Source organism: Sphaeramia orbicularis, chromosome 7 (genome assembly GCF_902148855.1).
Source record: "Sphaeramia orbicularis chromosome 7, fSphaOr1.1, whole genome shotgun sequence".
Lineage (NCBI taxonomy): Eukaryota > Metazoa > Chordata > Actinopteri > Kurtiformes > Apogonidae > Sphaeramia > Sphaeramia orbicularis.
This window is the reverse complement of record NC_043963.1, coordinates 2,764,521-2,790,990: the sequence shown is the minus strand read 5'-3', so window position 1 is coordinate 2,790,990 and position 26,470 is coordinate 2,764,521. Positions and strand designations below refer to the sequence as shown.

At 39.1% G+C, this 26,470-nt stretch overlaps 1 protein-coding gene across 2 annotated transcripts; it reads right to left on the bottom strand.

The window, feature by feature from the left end:
- Window positions 1-499: 499 nt before the first annotated feature.
- On the bottom strand, window positions 500-23,644 carry ifrd2 (interferon-related developmental regulator 2). 2 transcript variants are annotated; one of them, XM_030139447.1, is made up of 13 exons: window positions 23,091-23,644; window positions 18,326-18,388; window positions 13,678-13,794; window positions 12,693-12,777; window positions 10,673-10,797; window positions 10,306-10,463; window positions 8,778-8,831; window positions 7,575-7,753; window positions 6,655-6,763; window positions 5,294-5,428; window positions 5,080-5,208; window positions 2,843-2,935; window positions 500-1,323 (listed from the first exon to the last, which is right to left on the bottom strand). In XM_030139447.1, exons 1-13 carry the CDS (start codon window positions 23,131-23,133, stop codon window positions 1,243-1,245), a joined length of 1,371 nt encoding a protein of 456 aa, XP_029995307.1. In that variant the 5' UTR covers window positions 23,134-23,644; the 3' UTR covers window positions 500-1,242. The 2 variants fall into 2 exon arrangements, with proteins under 2 accessions (XP_029995307.1, XP_029995308.1); XM_030139448.1 differs by lacking the exon at window positions 18,326-18,388.
- Window positions 23,645-26,470: the final 2,826 nt, after the last annotated feature.

Genomic DNA, 26,470 nt, shown 5'->3' with positions numbered 1-26,470 from the left:
CTCATATTGTTAAACTGGGAACATTCTGTGAGGTTCTACTTTCATTTGGGGTTTACAAACTCAAACAAGTACAAAGCCATAATAATATAAGAATAGTCGTAGTTTTAAAAAAACCCTCATGATTTAATGAAAATAACGTTGTGCTTTTATGAGATTAAAGTCGTAATACAAAATAAATAAATAAATTTACAATAGTGTGATTAAAGTCATAATTTAGAAACTGTAAACCTTAAGTTCAGTAATTTACTCCAAATGTGCTCCAAACAAACCCAAACGTGTGCGAACTGTCGTCAGTCCTTCACCTAATGTTAATGTGTTGATGGTGGGCGGGGCTAACAGGCTCAGTATTTGGTGGGCGGGGCTAATAGACTCCATATTTGCCCTTTGTGTGTAAACCCCAAATAAAAGTAGAACCTCACAGAATGTTCCCAGTTCTCCATTGTCAGACCAGTGGGTACGACTGTATTCTGGAAATTGTGATATTTTTCGTGCCTGTTTCAAATTACAACGTTATTTTCATAATAATACGACTTCATTCTCATAAAATTATAACTCTTTGTATTCGACTTTATTCTCACAAAATTAGGGGTTTGATCTTGATATTTTATGACTTTATTTTCGTAGTGACAAATGTTCTTGTTTTCTTACATGGCCTTAATACGCCATCACAGTGAGTTTTAATGAACATGTGTAAATGATAAACTGAGGTGTAATACTGTTTAAATGACACTTACTTTTCTTAATACATTTCATGTTGTTCATAAATTTTAAAGGATAGTTTGCAGATGTAAACATTTTCATAATGTAATCGTACTTTAACTTTTTTAAATCTTTAATTTATTTGACCTTTTCTCTATCACTAAAACATAAAGTGTGTATTTGTCATTATTTGTAGGTTCTTGTGTTCTTATTTTCTTGGTTCTGATCCACTTTAGATCCTACTGGTCTGAACGTGGAACCTGAACTAACATGAGTTTGACGTCGTTCCTTTCAGACAGAGCCCAGGGCAGCGGTGAACCCTGAGTACCACAGACAGGTTCTGGAGGCGGGTGTACATTTGTGGGTGGGTGGGTGGGTGGGTGGAGGCTGAATCCTTCCCAGACGCCTGTGGGGGTTCTGTTAGCAGCTTTGGCGGTTCTGAAGTGGGCGTTGGCCACGGTCGGGTTTGAGGTGGAACTGAACCGTCTGCGTTCAAGTGCTGAGTCTTTTGTGTTTGAAGGCTTCTTTGATCCGTCGTTCTGCTCACATGACGTCGGCCCGTTTGTCTCGGACTTTGCTCCTCTGTTTGGTCCGGGCCTTGAAGGCAGCAGAGTTGAACAGATGCTGAAACACAGACAGAACCGAACACAGTGAACACGTCTGCTCTGTTTATGGATAAAACCAGGCAGGACACAGGTTTATTCACATTTTCAAGGTCAAATTCAAGCACTTTTAAGGGTCATTTTCACCTGATGGCCGAGGTAAAACACATACCTATAGGAATACATATACTCAGGATTATTTTCTTCTAGGGCTGTCAAAATTAACACGTTAACGCGGAGGAGCTGTCACTTTGAACTGGAAGCTCCTTCTATAAAGCAATGGATAAAAGAACTATCAGAGTGTATCGGACTGGAAAGACTGACTTACATTATGAAAGGAAAACTGGAGGAATTTATACTATTATGGGAACCTTATATGGACATTAATGTATCTGGAAAATAGGGACATGTCATCCAAATTATTACTGTTTCATTTTTTATTATCATGACTGCTGTATTTTAATTTTTCCACATATATGTACTGTATATATCTTCATAAGAATATGTATATATGTAATTTGGTGTAAGACTACGTGGTGTGAATGGGTGTGTGTTTGAGTGTTTGTGTTGTTTTGATTCATGCTCTTTATGTACATTATTATTTACTTTAGTACCTTTCATTGTAAAACTTAAATACCAATAAAATATTGTGAAAAAACAAAACAAAACACTTCAACGCGGATTAATCCATCATCATGATTAATCTTAAAGTTGCACCGATCTGATGTTAGGATCGGATATCGGCCCTGATATCAACATTTTAGCTCGATCGGGGATCAGTAAAATCAACCGATCCGTAAAACTGATCCTTCCCTTTAAAATTCTGCAACACGTGCTACGTCGTGCATGCCGAGCGTAATTCTAAAAGTAATGTGATGGACCTGTATGTGGAGTACGTGGTGGGTCACATCTGTAGATCAAACTGTGAGGAAGTGAAGTTAACCCCCCCCCCCACCTTATCACTGAGTACCTGCTGCCCCCCTAGAAACCCCTGATGGGCCAGACGGTAAATCATGTATTTTGCTGTATTCATGATGTTCATGAAAACTGAGTAAATTCCAAGGTTATTATGCAAAAAAAAAAAAAGACAAAAAAAAAAGACAAAACTGAAGAAAAAAGGGCTTTTTAAAATTAAATCAAATCCATCATTAACTGATCATAAACCCAGTGTGTCCATCCACTGTCATTGATCCAACTCCATGGGTTTGACTGGTGAATCAATGTTGGAGAAGATGACGGTGTTTCCACGGTAACGACGGAGCCTCTGAGCGTCCAAATATGGTCATATCTGATGACCGTGAAAAGATGAAGAACTGTATTTTACACCAATTACTGACATGGATTGATAGGATTAGTGGATCAACAGGTATTAAACAGTTTAGATCAGTAGATGGTTCTGGCTGTTTGGGTCTTTAAGGGTTAATTTCTGAGTTCTTTATTGTTACAGAAGTTCAACTTCAACAACAGCAGCTTCTCACCATGGATGAAAATGAGGAGGAATGGAGGGAAAATGAAATGTGATGCTGAAAACATGTCCTTACCTTCTCAAAGCGAGAGATTTTGTTGGTTCTGATGTTGGCGTCCAGGATGAGTGGGGGGCCGAGGCCAAAGATGTCCCTCAGGAGGGGGTTGAACTGGATGAAACCACACCAATAATCAACACACTTCACCTCCATCTGCAGTCACATGTTCACACACAGTACCAACACCAACAGGACGTCTGACACCTGTGGACGCTGGAATGTCTGACCAGCACCCACGCCTTTATTTAGTTATTTCTAATAATGCAGTGTGTGTGTGTGTGTGTGTGTGTGTGTGGGGGTGGGGGGGTTAATGAGAGAAATTCAAAGGTTAGGTCTTAGGTCCCAGGACCATGAAGACCACCAGGTCCATTCAGATTCAGACCTTCTGATTGGCTTGGGAATGGTCCTGATCTATCGCAAAATCAGCAAGACAGCAGCATGCAAAGAGACCCCGCTGCTGTCGGTGGAAACTGGGAAGCACTTCAGAGCGGTGAGTGATAATGTGAAGGAATTACAACGGGCGGTGACGCAGACGGAGGAGAGTGTGCGAGACCTGACCGGACGGGCTGGGGACTCGTATAAGAAGCTGGATTACATCACAGGTGAGTCCGCAGAGGGATTGAGGGCAACCATGGAGGGGCTCTGTCAATCTGCTGGACTAAAAGAGAAGACTGAGGAATTGCGCAGGGATCTTACTGGACGAAGGAGCTAAGGAATGCTGAGGCCAGGTATAAAAAAATTAAGTTATTCTAAATCTATGCAGTAATCAAGTTTCCCCCGCGGCCTAAATTATTCCCCTGAGAACTGAGGAAGCAGCACATTCTTTCCTTACTCCCCTTTGCAGTCAAAACATCTTCCATGGTCAAGACAACAGTGGACTGAACTGATAAGAACTGATAAAGACTGAAGGACTAACTGTATGGACAGAGCGAACCCACTGGAGTCTCTTATCTTCGTACACACATTCCACAATTATTACACAGTTCATGCACCCCCCACCCCCCCCTTCACGTCTGCTGTCGGCCTTAATGTTCACGCTGTCCCCCAATTCCCTTCAAATCCATGAAAAAATTCCAGCATGTGTCCACGTGTACTGTGTGAAAACTGTATGATGTCTTATATTTGTGCTTTGCATTATCTTATCTTCTGTACTTTACTGCAAAAAATTTTTTCGAAGGAAGGGTTCTGTGGTGGCGCTCTAGTAGGAGCAGCGGCCCAATGTCCCTAATCATCGAACTAATTTCGTTTGATGTACTTTGTACTGTCAAATGACAATAAAGGCTATTCCATTCCATTCCATCTGTCACCAGCTGCACAAAGTCCTAAATAACTGTTTCTTCCTGTTCAGTCACTTCTATAACTAGTCACTTTAACTCAAAAACTCATCTATTACTAACAAATCATCTGTTCTTACTTCACTGTTACACTTTTATTGTTTATTTATTGTCTCCTCAACCCCCTGATGTTTACAGATATATTGTTTTTTTTCTATTTTTCAGGTTTTTTTTCTACTATGTTTATTTTGCACCATGGGGCCTTAGAGTTTTATCATTTCAGTTTCTGTATGAGATGTACTGACGATAAAACTGACGATAAAACTGACGTTGCCTTCAACATTAATGTGCAATAACCCTGTATGACATGAATTATGTTCAATATGTTTATGCAATAATTCTCTGTTCTTGCAATAACAACGCAATATTTATTCAAATATCAATACACTATTTAATAGACTCGTTCACAGATTTACATCCTGTTAATATGGATAACAATTAAGGCATCTGAGGTTTTTTTTTTTGCTTTTTTAATATTTAAATTTGATGAAGTTTTCAAAAAGCTGTCCGTTTCATTCAGATATGGTGCTTGTCATAATATTGCAATTTTGGTGCTTAAAGGGTCAATATTGTGTCTATTTCTATTTTATGCCTATTTTCATTTCATTCTACTTTAGTTCTATTTCTATTTTACTTTTTGTAAATTTTATATTCCGTATTCTTATTTTACTTCTTAGTTTTTGTAATTTTATATTGGCTCTATATTCTTATTTTCATACATTTATTTATTTATTTTTTTAATTCATGTTGTTGCACTGAACACTGACAATAAAGTCTATTCTCATTCTGATTTCATACAAAGGATACACATTCCAGGACAGATGATATTATTATTATTACTACATTATAACTATCTACCAGGACAGTTTTACTCATAGGACAGATGACAGATCCATTGACAGCTGCTGTTCTCGTCCTCACCTGTAGGTGGTGTCTGACTCCAGACTCTAGGATTTCCTTAAAGGCGTCGTAGATTCGTCTCCTCATCCAGCCGTCGATGTAAACACTCTCCACCCCGAAGCGGATCTTCTCCTCGGTGAAGTCGTCGTTCTGTGGGAGACCGAGTGGATAAATCAGACTGAAAGCAGTGGATTGGACTCCACCCCCTAAAGCCCCGCCCACACCCTCTGCCCACCTCTATATAATGCAACACTTCTCTGAAGATGGAGCGCTGCTTCCTGCGGTCGTTCTTGGCTCGGTGTTTGTTTCCGTCGGTGGCTAAACCCTTCAGACAATCGCACAGACTGTCGCTGTTGTCCACTTCAAACTCCTGAACAAAGACAAACGCGTCCAGCGTCAGGACATTTCAACTGCAGTGGAACAGGACGGAAAGAACCTAACGCTGCCTTCAAGTGCTATGGGAACACCCACTTATATTGAATTTTTCCACTGAAGAATTACAAAAAAAGGAGATGAAAATGACCTTTGACCCTTTCAACATGGTAGAGAACAACGATGGATTCATGTTCAATGACAAACAAAGCTTTTATTAACGTTCTGCCGCTGTTAAATGACGGTTTTACACATTTATAGGATTCATCATTTACCAAAAAAAAGAATTACAAAAAATGCTGTAGCAGATGAATTCCACCTAATAACCACATAATTATAATTACACAAGAACAATATTTTTACAATTATTTATCTACATTTCTTTTAATTATCATATTGATAATATCTGTCTAGTACATATTGTACTGTTACTGTTCTGTGTTTAATAGAGTGTCTTAATATGTAGATTGGGTGAATACATAGCATCAGTTTTGGATATATATATATATATATATATATATATATATATATATATATATATATAGTTTACACACACTAACATATATGTGTCAGTGTTCATATGCGTCATTAGTCGCTTTTCCATTGACCCTCAAATTGCGTGAATATAACTTGCGTATAAAAATTTGCCGAATAGAAAAATGACAATTTCACCAAAACTCATTTTTCGATACAATGTTTTTGTGTTTTTTGAGCGTAGCGCAATTGGTATATCACACAAAACTGCACTGGAAAGACCTTTTTCCGCAACTAGAGTCATGTGATTAAAAAAAACAAAAAATTGACGGATGTTACAACAAGAAGAGTTTTAAAAGAAACATGTCGTGGTATGTGTGGACACACCAGGACACCACATCATTTTAGAATTTAGTAGGAGATAGAGGGGAATATAGAATAATAATGAATATATCTGTAAATAGCCCTGCGATGAACTGGCGAAATGTCCAGGGTGTACCCCACCTTCACCCATAAGTATCTGGGATAGGCTCCAAGTGACCCCCGTGACCCTAGTGAGGATAAAGTGGGTTCAGATAATGAATGAATGAATGAATATCTGTAAATAAACACCATATTTATGTTCGTCGCCATGTTTATGGAATGACTTCTAGTGTCATCTATGATAATAAATCAACAAATCATGGCATTTGTGATTTAATGGAAAAACAGTGTAAAACAGTCAGTGTTGGTATGTTTGTGTTCGTCCACCTCGTCCACGTCCCGTCCCAGCTCCACCAGCAGAGCGATGGTCTCTCCAACCGCGATCCTGAAGTGGACGTCGCTGCTCTGTAGACAGGCCTCCAGTTTGGGCAGGTGTCTGCAGGACAAACACACCAATAACAGCTGTGATGTCAGGACTGTCCAGAACCACAGATCAGCTGACTGGGAGTTGGAAGGTCAAGAAGTGTCACTGACGTTTTTCTTCTCTATCCATTTAATGTCACCTCAGAGTGTCATTCAACTCAACTTTATTTAGAAAACACTGTAAGACTCAACTCAAAAAAGCACTAAAACAAGAGCAGAGTGTGATCCTGTTGAAAACACTGCAGACCCGGAGTGTTTTCCTTTGCCTCCCTCTGCTCCAGTACCTGCTCTGAGGGGATTTACTGACCTTTATTATCAGGATTTATCTGGATTATTTACCCTGCCCCTTCAGTCAAATAACTTCTACTAAATCTAACGACTGCACTTCTTTCCAAATGCATTTAATCAAAGCCTTATATTTAAAATGGATGAGTATAAGATCAGAAAAAGAGTCCAAACTGTGTTAAATGACATAATTATACTGTATTGCTATATAGCGATCATAAGGAATACAGATTGGGGGTAGGAGTATATAAGTTTTTACTTCTTCCTACTCCTTTTCGAGCATGTTTAATTTCATTTATTTAATTCTTTTTTCTTTTCTTTTGTTTACTTATCAACCTTTTATGGATCATTACTGATATTTTGTTGGTTGATTTTGTTTTGATTTCACTGTCTACATGTTCGAAGTAAAGATTTCAATCAATCAATCAGTCTTCATCCCATAATATAAAACTATATTCTGACATTAGTCATTGTGGTTCCGTATCCCAGACCCATGTTAGAAAAGCACATGCTGCTTGTGTTGGTTCTGTGTGACTCACAGGTCCAGCAGCACCAGTAGTCTGGATGCAGGACACAGTGTGACCAGCAGAGCCCAGGCCTGCAGGGCTGCAGCGTGGAGGCCTGGGGTCCCGGGTTTGGGGGTGGGTAGGACCCCCTCTCTGTTCGGATAGGAGGACGTGAAGACGCTCTCCAGAAGGGCCAGAGACTTGATCAGGTCCTGAGATGAAAGCAGAGGAAACACATCAGAGTCAAGAAGATCAACAGGAGGTACAAGTCATACTGATACCACAGCGTCGACTCAGATCAGAGCGTCACCAACAGACGATCAGCAGCATCTGAGCTCCGACTGTCACCATTCTACCACTCAGACTTAGGGTGTATTCACACCTACCTCATTTGGTCCGTTTAAAACGGACCAGAGTTCGTTTCCCCAGAAAGCCCAGACTTTTTTGAGGTGTGAATACAAACATGCAAACTCTGATTCAAACCAAACAAGTGGACCCAGACTACCTAGAAGAGGTGGTCTGGGTCCGCTTCCAAATGGACTCTGGGCCGGTTCACTTCTGGTGTGAATATGACCGACCTCAAACCGAACCAAACCAAGGAATCTTGAGCCTTTTTGTGCTTGACGAGCCACCGTAGCCGCAGGAAGTAGCCGAGGTTTAAGGGTGGTCAGTGCTCATAGCAGCAGCTATGAGCTGTGGACAGACGTGGAGCAATGAGGAAACTGAATGTGCCATTGACATTTGGTCAGATGTCCGTACTATGAAACCGGCTCCAAATGAGCTTTTCTTGAGTGTTAGCATTATTTTCGTAAATTTGTGTCTGTAAAAATAGAATAAATATTCTGAAAATGCTAACTGTATGTAGGACTACCACGTCTATTTTCATCAACACCGGCCGTCTCTGATTCACCCCGCCCCCGACTTTTCTATCCAATGCCAGTGCAGTTCGTCACATTCATGCTTCTGTTCACACATTTTGGTCCACTAGCAAAAAGTGCAATGTGAATGCGACCCAACCCAAATGAAAAAAATAAAGTCTTCACTGGATCCGAATCAAATAAGCGGACCAAAGGACTTTTCAGGTGTGAATACACCCTTAAGCACACGATCAAATAACAGGATGAACTTAACCCTTAAAGACCCAAACGTCCTGGTGGTCATGTGTGTGTGGTGGTGGTCATGTGTGTGTGGTGGTGGTCATGTGTGTGTGGTGGTGGTCCAGTCGGACCCTCTTACCTCTCCGTCGTCACCTGCAGAGACGTAACAGCACATGCCCAGGGCTCTGGCACACTGAGGAAACAACAACAAAAATGAACCCATCATGTCTCTGAAGTCTGCCTTCTATTGGTCTACAACACATTAGGGTACAGGTCTGCATTGGCTGAGGGGGAGGGGTGGAAGTGGGTGGGGCTTAGAGCAGCAGAGTGCAGTCGGTGAGAGAGAGATGGACGATTTTTATTACTTTTAGCAGCGTTTTAGTGGTGAATTCACGGAAATAATTGTATATAATAGTGATAGTGCTGTTTTAGAGTGTTCTACTAGTGTGTTTTGATGTTTTTTTGTCTATTTTCACTGTTTTTATCTGTATTTTTATGGTTTGTATTGTTGATTGATAGTTGTATTTGATCTGTAAATCTTCTCTAAATGTCTGTACATTTGTGTAAACTCTATGTAGATCTATCCAGGGCATACACAGATGCAGTGCGTGTATCTGAATCAGATGATGAAAGTGAACACAGACTATCAACAGGATCCAAATGACACCAAAGAACCAAAAAGAACAAGAAGAACATGGACATTCAATGATCTAGACCAGGAATGTCAAACTCGTTTTAGTTCAGGGGCCACATGTAGTCTAATATACAGATGAGGATTAGGGCCACTGGGAAAAAAAAAATTAAGGTCCAATATATATGTTTTTTTTTATTATTATTCTGAGAAAAAAAAAGTCACAATTCTGACTTTAATCTCAGAATTCTGACTTATTTCTCAGAATTTTTTACTTTTCTCATAATAAAAATAATGATTAAAAAACATTGATCCTTAATTTATTTATTTCTTTTTTCCCCAGTGGCCGTAATCCTCTTCAGTACTAATATGATATAAAGTAGGCCGGATCAGTAAAATAATATAAATAACAAGATAAGAACTTATAAATAATGTCAACTCCAAAGTTTTCTCTGAGTTTTTGAGTGAAAAAAGTAAGATTCCATAATAAAAATGTTTACATCTATGAACTGCAAAGTTTCATTATGAACAGTTGTTTTTCAAAATAAATATGATAAAAAAAAAATAAAAAAAAACTGAGCCAGGTTTTTTTTTTTTTTTTTGCTATAACACTGTTTTAAGCATTTATTACATATAATAATGATAATTAATGGACACATATTGAAGGTTAAGTTCTTCCTGAAAAAAAGGTGCAAAAGAATTGGCAAAAAAAAGTCTTTTTCTGACCCTTTCATTGTAAAACTGACATATATAGCTGTAGTCCTGTTCTAATGTGAGTCCTTATAGGGTTAAACATGTGGTTAATGCTGTTCGTTTGTGATTCACTGACTGTGGGCTGAGTGTGAGGTCGGCTGCACATTTAGCACAAACGCTTCTATTGTCTTATGTCTTCATTATGACTGGCTGAAATTTTCCCTGTGACTTTAAATCTTAATCATTCTGTGTCTTTCCATTTGTGTTTTTTATGTACAATATACAACTACATCCCAAATCTAATCCAAAATGAAGATATTTTGTTGTCACGGTGATGACTCACACTCTGGCGGGCAGCGAGGCTGGCGCCGCTGTCGATCAGGATGTTGGAGAGGAGGGGGCGGAGCATGTTGAAACCCACCTCGGCCTCGTCTCCACCTCCCAGCTGGATGCAGAGCAGGGTGAAGACGGTGGCTGCAGCCGCCTGCTCCTCCCCCCCACCTGGAAGAAAAAGACAGAGACAACTTCTGTAAGAACATTCTGTAAGTTCTGCTGCTGAAGTTTGGACCAGGACGCTCTGAGCTTTAATCTCAACAAGACTTTATTTTTCCTGGTTAAATAAAAAAATGAAGTAAAACTGTAAAAGACAGAGTGAGTGTTGTTCCATGCACAGAAGCAGACAAACATACAGCGACTTGGGCGTGTCTGACCTTTTTTAAGGCTCCGTTCAAGGCAGTCGCTGACAGTAAGGCGTCTCTCTGACAGGAACTCATACAGTACTTTGGAACAGAAGGCTTGTCTCAAAGACTCCAGCGCTGCGAGACGGGTTTTAGCGCTACAAAGAAAGAGCACAAAGGGGGTTTTAGGCATTAAACAGGTGTCAAACATATGGCCCGTGGGCCAAAACCGGCCACCAAAGGGTCCAATACGGCCCTTTAGTGGAAACATTACACTGGAGATATTAACCCTTAAGTGTTTGAGCCTATTTTGGCTGTTTTTAAGTACTTTTGATTTTACCTTTATGTACTATATACAGAAATGTTTACTATACCCACATTTGATATCTTTTTTACAGCACAACTTCATCTATCTCATCTATTATTTTTTTTCACTTTAACCTACTATATCAACACAAAAGGACAAAAAACACACAAAAAATATAAAATCCAGTTTGAAAATGTATATAATTTATTGGATAAATAACACAAAGATGCTTAACGAACCTTTTGAAAGACTTTAGAAGTGAATATTGGTTTCAAATATTAGGTATATAAAATTAAAATTGTAATAAATTAAAACTATGCACAAATATTTGACATAAAAGCAGACCTTTACATAGGAGTTTTCTCATCACCCTCCCTTTTTCCGTTTTGAAAAAGGACAAAAAATGACAGATATGGTCAGAAATATAACACCCCCCCACCTCATTTTCATACTTTTATTCACGTTTGTTTGCTCTGGTGTGAAACAGTCATATCTCCAGTTGTATTTGCTCTATCAACATCACATAAAAAGTTGGAGAGTGTTTTAAGTCCACACTTTTGAATGCAATTGCCCCCAGTGGTCTACGCAACCAACTTCCGACACTACGACATGTTGAATACGTCATGTGATTCAATCACGGGGCCATGACTGCAGACCCCTAAGGATTAACAAAGATATCAAACTCATGTCAGTTCAGCCCCCCCACCCCACCCAGGGATCTGTTAGTTTCTCTTTTAACCTATGTTTAACACTTTCAGTGCCATGGGCCGATTAAATCGGCTTTGGAGAACACGCCACATTTGTGTACAAACAAACCATCCACCCCCATTTCTTTCTCACATTTCGATGACGTTCTTTCTGTGTCCCCCTTTTGAGACCAAGCAGACGGGAATTTGAGGTCACGCGACCGAATAATATTTTTATATCTTTTTAATGTTTCTTTTTCTCCGGTGTTTCATCAGAGGGAGCCCTCCATGCCGGGGGGCGGCTGTGGACTCCGGGGGCTGTGGCGCCTTCCCTCACTGGGGTCCGCTCCTTTCTGGTGGGTGGGGGTCCCAGTTGGCCCTCTCCCACTAGTTGGGATGCGGGGCTGTGTTGCTGGTGCCTGGTCGCCGGGGTCGGCGGCTGCATCTTGGTGCGGATGGCTCCCTGAGACAGCGCCTCCTAAACTGATGTTTTACTTTTACTTGTACATTTTTGTTCTGGTCTACCCGTGCTCAGTCAGTCTTCTTAAGTATGTGTGAGCTTGTGGGTTTGCATGTATATGTGTGTGTGTGTGCGGGTGAGTGGGTGGGTGTGGGTGGGGGGGCGGTACTGATTTTTAAACTGATATGTAAAGCACTTTGTGCTACAGTTTTTAATGTATGAAAAGTGCTATATAAATAAAGATTATTATTATTATTATTATTATTATTATGAATTATGCAAATTACGATCAATAATGAATCGGCTGCGTCCGGTGCGTTTTGAATCTAATTAGCAATCGGTCGGATGTTACCGAGCGGTTTCCTGCAGGATTCTTCAAATATTATAAAAACGACGCGAAATACTGAAAAACGGCCAAATTCTGTGGCACTTTTAAGGCTTATTAGCCCCTTAACTGTCTGGCACTTAAAGAGTTAATACACTCTTCTTCTTGGAACCAATGTAAAGAGTATTAATGTCAGTGTTAAGCACAGATGACCAAACCCTGACTCAATAGTAATAATAATAATAATAATAATGTGTAAATAGAAGGTCTTGTACCTCTTGTCCATCAGGTTGTCTATACACTGCTTCAGTTTGTCCTCTGTTTCCTCCTGGGCCGTCTGCTCGTCCACAGGTTCACCTCCTGTCGACACAAACAGCTCACTCCAGGAAAACAACATCAACCTCCACTATTCAACATATGGGTCACACTAACATACGGGTGTCAAACATATGACCCGCGGGCCAAAACTGTACCGCCAAAGGGTCCACTCCAACCCACAGGATGAATTTACAAAATACAAAAATTACAGGGAAGATACTAACAATCGTTTTAGTAAAGGTTCCACATCCAGACCAATAGGATCTAAAGTGGATTAGAACCAGTAACATACGACCAGCATAACCGATAAATAATGACAAATACAAATTATTCTCTTTGTTTTAGTAATTAAATTTACAAAAAATGTAAATAACCTGATCAAATATGAACAACCTCAAATGTCTTCATATAAATCAGTGTAATTGGACCAATATTCTGTCTGTTATTAAATGTTTTGTGTATTTGTAGATCCACTGTGATCTGTACATTGTGATGCACATGTGCAAACAAGAAATTGTGGCAGAATATTGTTAATATTGCGCTTATTTTTACTGATAAATTTCTGTTTGTTCATGTTATTCACATTTTGTAAAGGATGTAAACATTTTCATCATGTAAGTTCCACATTTTTATCCTAAAATAGAGAGAAAGATTCGGAGTTGACATTATTTATATATTATCAAGTTATTATTTAACTGGTCCAGCCCACTTCAGATCATATTGAGGGGATGTTGCTCCTGAACTAAAGTGCAGTCCTGGTCTAGAAAACTCTGTCTCTACATTTTACACATCTTAATGCACAGTATCGAGCATTAGCATTAGCTCCTTATTAGCATTAGCAGTCACTGGAGGTGTTCAGGGACCAACTCTAGATCCTCTAAAATGAATCAGACCCCTGCTCTAACACCGTATTTACCTCGGCCGTTACATTTCTGTACAAACCTGTTCCTTCATCCACGACAGACGCTGTTTCACTGGCGCTGCTGTAGTGGCTGAGGACGTCAGAGGTCAGCTCATCGTCACTGGCTCCAGATTCACCCTTTATCCCATTTTTAACCCCTAAAAAAAGACAAACAGACACATGTGAATTTACACTGTCATTATGCTTCAGGTTATCGCTTGTGATGCTCGACATATGATCAGCCATCCCTAAGTCACATCTAAAATGTCCCTTCATGATGGACCAAGTTAAAACAGCGGCTCCTTTTTCCAGTTGGAGAATGTGAGACTGAGTCACCGGCTGTGATTGAATACTGGTGACTGCAGTCGTCACCTCCAGATAATGTGAAGCAGCTCTATCCTCACAGGGTTAGGAAGAAATGATGCATTTAAGGATGTTGGAAATCAGTGGAAGACTTCAAACAAAGAAATAATGAGCAACACTTACATTTGGACCAGGGGTGTCAAACATGCGGCCCCTGGGCCAAAACCAGACCATCAAAGGATCCAAGACGAATTTACAAAACTAATACTGAAGATATTAACAGATAATGATGTTTAAACCATTTCAGTTCAGGTTCCACGTCAAGACCAATATGATCTAAAGTGGATCCGAACCAGTAAAATAAGATCATAATAACCAATAAATAATGACAATGGCAAATTATTCTCTTTAATTTAGTGTAAAAAAACAAAAAAAGAAGTTACAAAAACCTGAACAAATATGAACAACCTGAACTGTCTTCATATAAATCAGTGTAATTGAACCAATATTCTGCCTGTTATTAAATGTTTTGTGTATTTGTAGATTCACTGTGATCTGCAAAAATGAGGCAGAATATTATTCTGAAGAAATTTCTTGTTGTTCTTATTTGTTCAGGTTATTCACATTTATCGTGAAAGGATAGTTTGTAAGCATTCACATGTTAATAACATAATTTTAGTTTTGTAATTGGAATTTTCATTATTTATGGGTTTTATGCTATTATTTTACTGGTCCCGCCCAAATTAGACCAAACTGTTCTGAATGCGGAACTTGAAAATAAGTTGAACCCTGTAAAACTTGACCCATCAAAAACTAGACACAAAATTAACATTTTTTGGAATTGAGATGTTTATTAGACCTTTTCACAAAATCCAAACAAAACATTTTGCCGTACCCTTTGGTTTATGATATATTGGGCTTTTTTTAATAAAGCACCTTAAATACCTGCAGTATCAAATTTGATACACACATATTTAACACAATTTAACTGTACTATAAATAAACAATTATTAAGCAACTATGCACTGTCTCAGTACATGAAGGATTGAACGATAGCAGCAATATTGAAAAGGGCAAAAAAAGTGTCTGCAGTGGGATAATAATCCACCAGGGGGCAGAAAACATGTATCAGGTCACATACAACAGGTTTTTAAAGAAAGTATTGATGTTGTTGATAAGACAGAGGTCTCAGAACTTGTCGTAGCAAATATGATACAAATGGTTTTAAAGGGTTAACACCTCTGATTCAGAGGCTTCCAAACTATAAGACACAATAAGTACAGGAACAGTTACTTCCAAACTTCAGTCTAAAGGTTTGGGTTGATTTACAGTAGATACAGAGAACCTTCTAGATTTGAGACTGACTTATGTCCAACTCACACCAACTCAATTTAATACTGACAATGGAAATCAGTCGGACTTTCCCAGGCACTGCATGGTCTTCCTGCTGTATTTTATGATATATCATGGCTACAGAGGAGCTAATGTCCTCCTTAACACTCCAAACATAATGTCAGGTAACGGCTGGACGTGGTACGAGGCGGCTGTCTGTCATCTGTCAGTGTCAGTGAGTGAGTGGTTTAGAGCAGCTGAAGCTAACCCTCAGGTTCCTGCTGGCTCAGGACTTTGTACTGTTGGTGGGATTACTGCAGACGAGCACGGCCATTCATTTATCCATTCACTGAGTGTGTGTGTGCTCCAGAACAGTCAGTGTATGTATGTATGTATGTATGTACACGTGTGTGTGTGTGTGTGTTTTCTCAGGTCAATCGGGTCGATCTGGTCCAGGTAATGCAGAGGTCAGGGTTATTGTTGGAGCGGTGGGAGGGGCCGCACATGCTCAAACATGCATGTACTTTTTGTTAAAGCGTTGTGACCATTTCATTAAAGAAACCATCTAAATAACTACACATGTAACAGGATACTGGTCTATATTTAAGCTGTGAATGCTTGAACTGAATAAACACAGCTAAAGGTCAGATATTTCACATAAACAGATCTGATCTACATCCCCTCTAAACGCTGAAACTGTAAAAGTAGTTCCTCTTATTATTCCTCTACACTCATATTCATCTGTTTAAACATTCAACCACATTTATTCATGGCATCACCAGGATAATTATATGACTGTTGGTTAAGTTAAGGCTGGGCTGTGTATATTTATCAAGGTTTCGTTTGCTGAAAATCGTGAAAATTTCCTAAATCATAAGTTCAACATGAAACGTGTTTCCTTCTTTACGTGTGAATGTTTTTCAGCCGTACATCACATATAAGTTTAGTTTTTTAAGAAGTATAGAGTATTTTAGAACCAAGATTTGTCTTAAATTCATGCAAGCAGAAAGTAATTTAATAAAATCATTAATTATCAATTACTTTGAGAAAGAAAATTAGGATTTAAATATTTGGCCATATTGCCCAAATGTTTCATTTTTGTTCCCAAAACAGAGTTTCAGTTGTATATAGTCACATGACGATGTATTAATGCTGCAGTGTTTGTAGTTTTGGTGAAAATGTGTTAGTTTTTTTTATTAGCATGTTATAATTTCAGGTGTTCTGAGATTATATGAAAACTGTGTTTTCAAAAGATAGAAAATATATTGTGATGCAGATCACTGGTTCACCACTGGTCTGCTCAGGCAGGTAGAGGGTTAAACATGTGATTGACAGCTGGAATTACCAACAGCTGATCAGACTGAGCCTGATGCAGCCCCCTCCTCTGGACACACACACACAGAAGCTTGTTCAGTAGTTGGTTTTGGTCCAAACGTATGTTTGTCCCCCCTGGTTTAACCCATTCAGCTGAATAAGGCCTTTTTTTTATTACCATAACCAGATAAACCTACGTAGACGTGACCACTGGACGTCCTTCTGGAACACTGGGGTTTCTGTGACAGAAGCTGGTAACCGGGTCTGTTCTCCAGTCCACTCAGAACCCACTCAGAACCCGCTGTCCCCACTCCCTGCAGTGACACATACATTTCCACACAGCAGCTCCACTCCTTCCCACGCAGACCGCCCACACACAGCTCAGATATGTGAAGTGTGAGCTCGTCTCCGCTCACGTGTCGTCTCCAGTTTGCCTCTTTGCGCTTACACAGCGATGAAGAGGACGAGTGGACGGACCAATGGGGACAGACGGGTGGGACCCGTTAAAAGGACCACTGCAGCTATGCTTCTATGTCCATACAGCATGTGTGTAAACGACCTCCAGCAGCAGATCCACTCTACAGCTTCACCCACACAGAACCAGTCCTACTTCTGTGGCAGTTCCATTGGATTTTGACTCTAAATTTAACCTTTCTGAAGTAATTTATCACCATTTATTGTAAAACTATCCAGTGTTTTGCATTGTTCCAGTAAAAATCATGTATTTCCCTATACTGAATTTCCTGATCATGTAGATCAGGGGTGTCAAACATACGGCCTGTGGGCCAAAACCGGCCCCCCAAAGGATCTGTGGGATGAATTTACAAAGTGCAAAAATTACACTGAAGATATTAACAGTCAAGGATGTTGAACTGGTTCTAGTTCAGGTTCCACATACAAGTCAACATGATTTAAAGTAAAATAATAACAATCTATAAATAATGACTCCTCTTTCTCTTTGCTTCTGTGCAAAAAATTACATTAAATTATGAAATATTTGTGTTCTGTCCAATATCAGTGCTGTCATATCACATGTATATTCACTGATGGCAGTATCACATTTATCAGTCGTCTTACATTAAATATGTACATGTTAATAATAATTGTTAATAAAAGATAATATGATGAGGAACTAAATGACTTTAAAGTAGCAACTATTTTTACATTTACAATGAAGATTTATTTGTTATGGGAGAAAAAGTAATAATACAAAGAAAGAAACAAAACATAACGTCAATATGAGATTTGACTGAATGTCTGCATTAACTGATGAAAAAAGCAGCGAAACTGTATCAGACTTCAATATAAACCTGTTTAAGTTTCATAAATGATGACACAACGTGCACTAAATAAAACTGTTCGACATGAGGGTTCAGACTGACAGGACGTATATGATATATACATATGAACTGATGGGAGTGAAGACGTAACGGTCGAAGGTGAAGTGCTCTGGTGACAGAAACACAGATGAGATGATGACATGGAAGTGAGAGGAGGTGGTCAGGTGACGTGTTTGTTAAACGTCCGTGAAGCTCAGGACGGAGGTGGGACGTTAATGTGTGGTGTTCAGACCCAACATGCATGAGGACTGAGGAGCAGTCAGCTGGAACAGGCTGAGTAAGTAACTGAGAACGTAACAGAGGGGGTTTGTTCAGTTCACTGCATGCATGGAAATGACAGCCACGAGCGTCTGAACAAGGGCCAAAGCTGAGGTCAAAGGTCAACGGTCAGAGGATTTACCTTTGGTCGACAGTGAGGCTTTAGCCGACAGCTGGAGCTGAAGGACCTCCTGACGTAGAGAACCTGGAGGGGACATGAGGACGGAGCCGAGGGGGACATGAGGGACGGATGGAGGGACGGATGGAGGGATGGATGGATGAAACGGTGGGTGGGTGGATGGATGAAAGGGTGGAGGAATGGATGGACGGATGGAAGGGTGGAGGATTAGATGGATGGATGAAAGGGTGGGTGGATGGATGGGAGGTATGGAGATATGAATGAATGAATGGATGGATGTAAAGGCCATAAAATGGAGAGAGGGAGGAAGTGTCAAATGAATGAAAGAGAGAAAAACATCAGTTAAGTCATTTCCTTATTTGTGACTTTCTAAACGTCAGCTCTGTGTTCAGCTCAGGTCAGACCAAACACAACTGCAGATGAAACTGGTTCAGTTCAACTCTTTCCTCCACATGTAGTTATAGAAGTAAGTCATTCATACTTGAATAAACTACACATTATATCCAGTGACAAAAAAGACGGTTAGACTGCAGTAAAATACAGACGTCACTGAACCCATATCTGATCAGTTCTCATACACTGGTGTGAACTGGCAGATTCTAAAGTTACAGCTGGTCTCATCATAAATCTGTGGTCTGAACTGGGGGGTGAAGCTCCGGTAAAAGGACAACACCATCCTCTGACAGCTCTGATGGAGCAGATGGATCTAATCTAATAACACATTAATGTTACACTGTTTTCAAAGTAAAAATGACAAACATTTACTTCTGAAATGAGTCTTTTTAGTTCTGCATTTAACCCAGGAAACATCTTTAAGGTGTTGAAGAGGCTGTTTCACTGTTTTGTTTTTTTTGAGGGGGGGTGACCTGCATATTAATCAGTTATTACGTTTGATAAAAATCTGCACTAAATGCTCCTTTGATTCATTTTACTCCCACTTAACCTTCCTGTCCAGAGCAATTATTTATTTCTTCTATGTTGTCTTTCAGAGGAATAATTTGTCACATCCATCAAACAGCTGTTTTTTTTGTGTGAACGTTGTGTTTAACTAGTCACATCCATCTGCGTTACATGATTAAACAAACTACTGTTACAGTTCCAACTCTAACTCTAAGAGTAACAGCGTTTTCATCTTCTATTTCAGTGGTTAGTGTTCATTCTTTGTGCTGTAAAATCCAAACTTTACAACATTTCATCTCTACTCCACAGTCACCATAAAACCAATATGGCGGCGGCTCCTGTACCTGTGATATGTTGGCTTCACTTTTCCACAGCTGCATAAAATGACCCTGCATGTTTATTTTTATATTCAGTCTATGTTTAGGACGGAGGAGAGTTTCCCTCTGATTTTTCACCTTCATTGGACGGTTGTGAAATCTGAGCAGAACTTTATGTATTTTATTTAGTTTTTCTATTCAAGTGTTAAACATCATTCAAATCGGGACAACAGTAAGATTCATGTGGTTCATTTAATATGACAACGTTACACTTGTTTAGTTTGAGAACAGACAGTTATCAGTAGGGCTGGGAAAAATAGATTTGATGGATTCCGGATCGATTTTATTTTAATTTTGCATAATCAAGAAATTATATGTGAGATAAATTTTTCAGAGCAGGACGGCGAGTACCTGACCCAGGTACTGTGGGTCGGCCAGTTTCCATCCTACTTATTCAATGGGGGGGGGGGGGGTTATATACAGGGCGGCACATGTGTACCTCACACTCACAATGGGAAAAGTGAAAGTTAACTCGTGTTACTTATTCCTCTACCCACTGTTGTGAATAGGGCTGTGTATTGGCAAGAATCTGGTGATACGATACAAATCACAATACTAGGATCACAATACAATATATCACGATACTGTTAAAAAGGCAATTTTTTTTTTTAAATGATAATTTCCTTGAAGAATTGAATTACACCAGAAATCTGCACAAATACTAAACACATTTTTATTTGATCACAACAGGATGTAATGCTATATCACAAAATGTTCCTGTGTTCAAACTGAAATTCTGTTTTACAGACATTACAGTTTAAGATCCTGTTCAAACGTTCATATCCTATTAGTTCAGAACTAACATCAGAACATTATTCTCATTTTTGTGCAATCCCAACAAAGGAACTAACATTATTTAATAAAAGAGTGTTAAATAATAAAAAACAAAAAAAAACAAAAATGAACCTCCACAATATCTGCATTTGAATAAATATCTAAAAGTATCGATACAGTACTTTTTAATATAGATACAGTATTGTGAAATGAAATATTGCGATATATTGCAGAACCAATATTTTCTTACAGCCCTAGTTGTGAAGCTCACTTACTTTTCCCCTACTCCCTAAAACTTTGCACACTTTCATTAGAGGGGGCAGGACGTTTGTTTACGGGGGCATACAGACCTATTCATACATGTATTAAAAATTGGGATCAGTTACTGAGTTTAAACACTCTTGAACGGCACCGCTGGCTCTGGTCCATGACTCTGCACAGGTAACGTGTAAATGTAAACCAGACTCATGACCTTTAATCTGCAGTCATTGTGATGGGACTAACTGTGCAGATCTAATCCAGCGTCTTCCTTCTGTGTTCTACCCACCGATTTTACATCCATTAACGACCCGCCCCCTGTGGGTGGGGCTTTTGTTGGACCCTCAGCCGCTCTTCCTCCCGGTCCTTTGTAATTCCAAATGATCATTTCCTTGCTTTGAAAACACTGCCTTCAGTCTATGTAAATCCATTCAGTCAGACTCGGGTGGAGACGGGGCTGTTGGAGCCCCTCCCACCGGACAGAGTACAGTGGTCACTGTTGATCACTTCAGTTACACCCAGGTTAATTCAGCCCAGCCTTCACCTTCTGCTGAACCTACTGTCACCTGTAAACGAGGCCCGACTTCACTCCTGGGTATCATTCAATACCAGTCCTGCCCTGATACTGATACTTAAGCTTCATAACAGTTTGAAAATGACACTTTTTTTCATGCCAACTTCCCCTTTTAACACAAATAAAACATTGCATCATTAATCTTCACTCGTATTTTTCAGCTAATTTGCATTTTTATACACTTAAAACAGGTTTACAACACGATAACAATGTTCAGTGGGACATTTAGTGAAATCTAGCGGTGAGGATGACTAACTGATGGCGGCTACAAAAAACATTCAAGTCCCTTGTTAGAGCCGGTGTCTGGTTTTTGTTATAATGTTCAATTAAGGGGACATTAACTCAGATACGGTAGGTGATGGTAAAATATCTTAAGGTCGAGATGTTAATCCGAAAATGATAAGAGGTTGTCCAATCTGAACTACTGTACATGCATGGACTGTTGATCCATTCATAGGCTGTATTTTCACAATCTTAGGTCACACATTTGCAGAGTAAATTGTAGCACTGACATGATGTGTGACTTCATTTTCTACAGTAAAGCAGAAGTGCGTTCTTGACCTCATCAAAGTCCTGTGAAATGCAAAAGAGGCCTCAGTCACAAAACATGTAACACAGGACAAAGGAGATGCAATAAGATGAATGTACTGACTGATTACTGATGAATGAAGGATGAAACAGATATTAAAAAATAATAATAATTTGTAAAAGATATAAGATGAAGAGTAAGTAAAAGAAGACAAGAAATATGCAAAACAGATAGAGTCTACAGACAGAGGAAGAGTCTGTGTGAATGCAGATCTAGGACAACTCAAGATGTATTTTGTAAGTTGGGAGGGGTTTGATGAGACACCAAATTTGTCTTTTGGAACAGTCTGCAGTTTGGAGACCACTGTGCCAAACTAACAAAACCACCTGGTTTAAAAAAAAAAAAAAGTAAAAACATAAAGATATTAGATTCCTTTAAATCTGTCCTGCTCTAGACTTATTAATTTTAAGTTTCCCTTATAATGATTAAGTATTCTCCTTGTCTCCAGCTGTGTTTCCTGCTCTATCCCATTCTAACTGTTAGTATATACACATTACATCACTGCTTAACTGTGTATAAACATGTCCCGTTCATCCTATGTACAGTGCACACAGTTGCAGCTCTAATCCACTGTTTACTGTTAAACCCCTTTACCACTCCCAGTAGTATTTGTCTTTCTTTACCAGGAAACTACATCGTCTGAACGTGCATGAGCGCGAACATATATGGTGCTACACGTGTGTACCCTCCTCCCAGAACACTCCTTAAAACGTGAGTGGCCGTGGACACATGGCGGGCCCACTCCTCTACTGTACACCCATAGAAACCTGCACAATAAAAGCAGCAAAGGCACTGCATGCAAACAATACATGTGCACATGTACCCGGTGACCCCTCTGTATTTACTGCACACACATATAAAACAAACCTCTTTAACTGTTTGGAGCAGGGCTTACGTCTTGTGACAACACAGCTAAAAATAACGTGTTCACCTTAAACCTGCAGACAGCCTTAGCAGGAACACAGGCTCTGCACATGGAATCTGTCACTACCTGCACAAGTGCACCGGGATTTGTTGATTAGTTTACGTTTTAAAGTTGCCCATATATCCAATAAACACATGCAAACTGTATCCATACAGAGCAGTAACTATTTTAGGATTAAATTACAGTTAAGAGTTTACAATGAAAGTTTGTGAAGCAACAAGCTGCTGTGTGTGTTCCGGACATATGGCGGTCTGCTACACAAGCTAATGACTGTTAAAGGACTTCAAAACACGAGTGACATTCAGTTTCTGTTTGTTCAACGTCTAATTCAAAGTGTCTGCTTCATTTTGAGTTAAATAAATGTCACTTACCCGGCTTACCGGAGCCACGTTTCCCCTTTTTGCTCCGTGGCATTTTCAGCAGGCTCCGATCACAACACGGCTAGCCGCGGTTAGCTAGCTAAAGTTAGCCCGCTATTAGTCCGACCGGCAGCACGAGTCCGCACGGCTTTGACAGCTGGTGAGAAGAGGGTAAAAGCACAAGGCCGTGTGGTCCCCGTGGTTTAACCTCACACACGGTCTGAAATAGTTCCGAAAATCCACGCTGCTTGGTCCACACTTCAGCGGACAGTGCGGCTAACAGCTGCTAGCTTCCAACCGCCACGCTCCGGTACGACTCCCCCGCTCTGCGCCGCTTCCTCCGCGGATTAAAGTTTGTGTCTTCGGATAAAGTGGCTTCCCTCCGCAGGTTAGTCCGTGTATTATCTGTGGTTGTCCCCGGGTAATCTGTTTCTGATTCCAGGTTGAGGCAGTGAGTGTTTTTCAAAGTGTTTGGGACGGAGTTTACAACACGCCGTAGTCGCCAAGTCCACCATCTTCCCCTTAGTAACTATGGGACAGACCGGCACCGGGTTGCCAGATCCCATAAATATCCCCCTTCCGGTGCTCAACGGAAAAATTTACTCCTGTAATCTTGATTGGTCCCTGTCATCAAATAAAATGAAAATAAAAACAAAAATAAAATTACAGAAGAGGATTAGGGCTACTGAAAAAAAGAGCCATTATTATTATTATTATTATTATTATTATTATTATTATTATTATTATTATTATTATTATGAGAAAAAAGTCAGAATTCTGAGATTAATCTCAGAATGACTTTTTTCTCAGAATAATAATTTTTAAAAAAATATTGAAAATATTGGACCTTTTTTTTCAGTGGCCCTATTCTTCTTCTGTATCAAATAAAATAAAATAACCTCAACTTCAAATCACCACTCAAAACTCACCTATTCAAACTTGCATTTTCTTGAGCCTTTCTTTTTCTCTCTGTTGTTTTTGTTTTGTTTGTGAAGCGTCTTTGAGTGTCCAAAAAAGCGCTATAAAAGTGTGATGTATTATTATTAACCTATTAACTCATAAAGACCCAGTGCTTCTTCAGTGGCAGTTCCCAAATGAATTTTTCTATCTAATCATTCTTAATTGATTTGTCACTATTTACCGTATTATCCCCCGTATTTTGTTTTTTCAGTGTAAATCCTGTATTTTCCTATATTTAATTTACTGATCACGTATATGCTCATAAAAGCTCAGATTAAAGTTGTGTTGTATTATATTAGAAACAGAGAAAACTGAAGAAAAAGTGACTTTTTAAACAAAATTTATCATTACTTGAACATAAAACAAGCAATTCCATCCACTGTCATTGATCCAACTCCATGGGTTTTACTGGTGAATCAATGTTGTAGAAGATGATGGTGTTTCCAGGGCAACTACAGAGCCTCTGAATGTCCAAATATGGTCATATCTGATGACCATGAAAAGATGAAGAACTATATTTTACACCAATTATTGACATGGATTGATCAGATTAGTGGATCAACAGGAATTAAACAGTTTAGATCAGTAGAAGGTTTTGGACACCAGTGGCTGTTTGGGTCTTTATGGGTTAACTAATCATAAAGTTAAAAAAAAAAACATCAGTTGGGCAGTTTAGAAACATAATGATGCTTAAAAATGATGTATATGATGCTTAAAAATGACTTGAATGTGCAGAAAGTTTGACCTCCTGCTGAAACATGTATGAGGTTAAAACCCAAAGGTTTATAAATGAAAATAATTAATGCATCAATGTTGCGAACTGGTGCCAGAGACACATAAGGACACAGTGACCACAAATTAGTAAATGAAAATAATAAAAACACTATAACATAGAAGGGAATCATGTCATATTAACATCAAATGACTAAATCGGATAAATTCTGTAAAATGAGACATATCTTAAAAAATAAATCTCAAAAAACATCAAAAACAGAAGAGATCACACATAAAGTAAAAGCAAACTGTATTTATTAAAGTCTTCATATTTTTAATCACATAAAAAATCTCTTTAAAGTTTATATGAGCAGGTTAGAAAAAATTAGTTCAATATTAAAATCCTTCAAATACACAATTTGCCTCTGAAACAAGTCACAAATCAGTGGTTTTACTAGTATTTGACATTCACAGTTTCACAGACATTAAACTGTCCTAATTAAGGATAAATCACATTTAATTAGTCAAACAAACTACATATAGTTAAGACTCATTGAACCAAATGAAGTGGAAAATTACTGACTAAAGTTCAACATACTTCGTTCTAAAATGGCTGAAAAACAATATTAGGTTTAATATTTGGAGACAGAGATGACTCAAAATCCACAAAAAAACTTTGATAACACATAGAATGACAGATGTTTTAGTTAAAATTATATTCACAGGATTTTGAGCAGGTTTGTGTAAATCCATGAAGTTGTAGAAGGTTTATTGTGCAGAGGAAGAGGTCAGGTGGTTCTGAACCGTTTTGAATCACTTTGTTTTGGTCCATTAATAAACTCATGATTCTACAAATAAAGTTAATTAAACACTAAATTAAAATTCGTTCTTCTCATGGAGAGGAAGCTACAGTTAGAATGTTAATACTAACGAGCCTTCAAATAAACATTCAGATTCATCAACAGTGTCATTTGTTTTGTATAAACCTCCACATCCCCCTGGTGGTCAAACAGCATCACTGCATTCAAATACACACACAGGTCTGTCTGTTTTAGTAACTGTGGGACTAAATTAAAGGAGCGTCCCAGTTATTGTTCATATTTAAGCCTCATACTCTAGTCCTCCTCTAGCGTCTTTTTTCCTAAAATATGCAGCTGTAAAGTTCAAATGATAAACCAAGCAGGAAATTGACTTTTAAAGGAAGGGTAGAAGATCCTGGAAAAACAGTTGGAGCAAGATATATTTGGAAAATATAGAATTTAAAAGTCCAAACCCCAAGCCACGCCTCCACAGAACCGGATTTTACTCACAGAAGGGGAAAGGGGGAGGAACAAATGGCAGTTGAGTTTGACAGACATATCACCGTCCAATCATTTCGATAGGTCGGTTAAAATGATTGGATGGCGTTTTTTCAGTCCTGTCCGTTCCACAGGTGACTAACATTTTTTTTATTTTTGTGTTAGAGCATTTAACTAAATTGGTTGTAATCAGGGAGTGAAGGGGATTTTAAGCAATATCATAAAAAATGCTCCAGGAAAACATCTCGTACCCCACCTTTAACATTTGCATATGATTGGAGTTAAAACAGGACTGTTCATCTGTGGACACAGTACCTGCGTTACAGTCACTTACTGCGTTGACCCGTGTGCATCCACAGGTTCCAGCCCCAGCTGATCTACTTTTGACCGTTCTAGTTCAGTTATCTGTGCATCAACTGC

What these genes read in the sequence shown, in the direction of transcription:
- ifrd2 (XM_030139447.1), bottom strand. Translation starts at nt 23,133, where the DNA reads ATGCCACGGAGCAAAAAGGGGAAACGTGGCTCCGGTAAGCCGG. An exon ending in TGAACGGAGCCTTAAAAAAG is followed by an intron (nt 10,464 to 10,672) that starts GTCAGACACGCC and finishes TTTTTCTTCCAG; the next exon opens with GTGGGGGGGAGGAGCAGGCG. An exon ending in AAGTGTTGCATTATATAGAG is followed by an intron (nt 5,209 to 5,293) that starts GTGGGCAGAGGG and finishes GGTCTCCCACAG; the next exon opens with AACGACGACTTCACCGAGGA.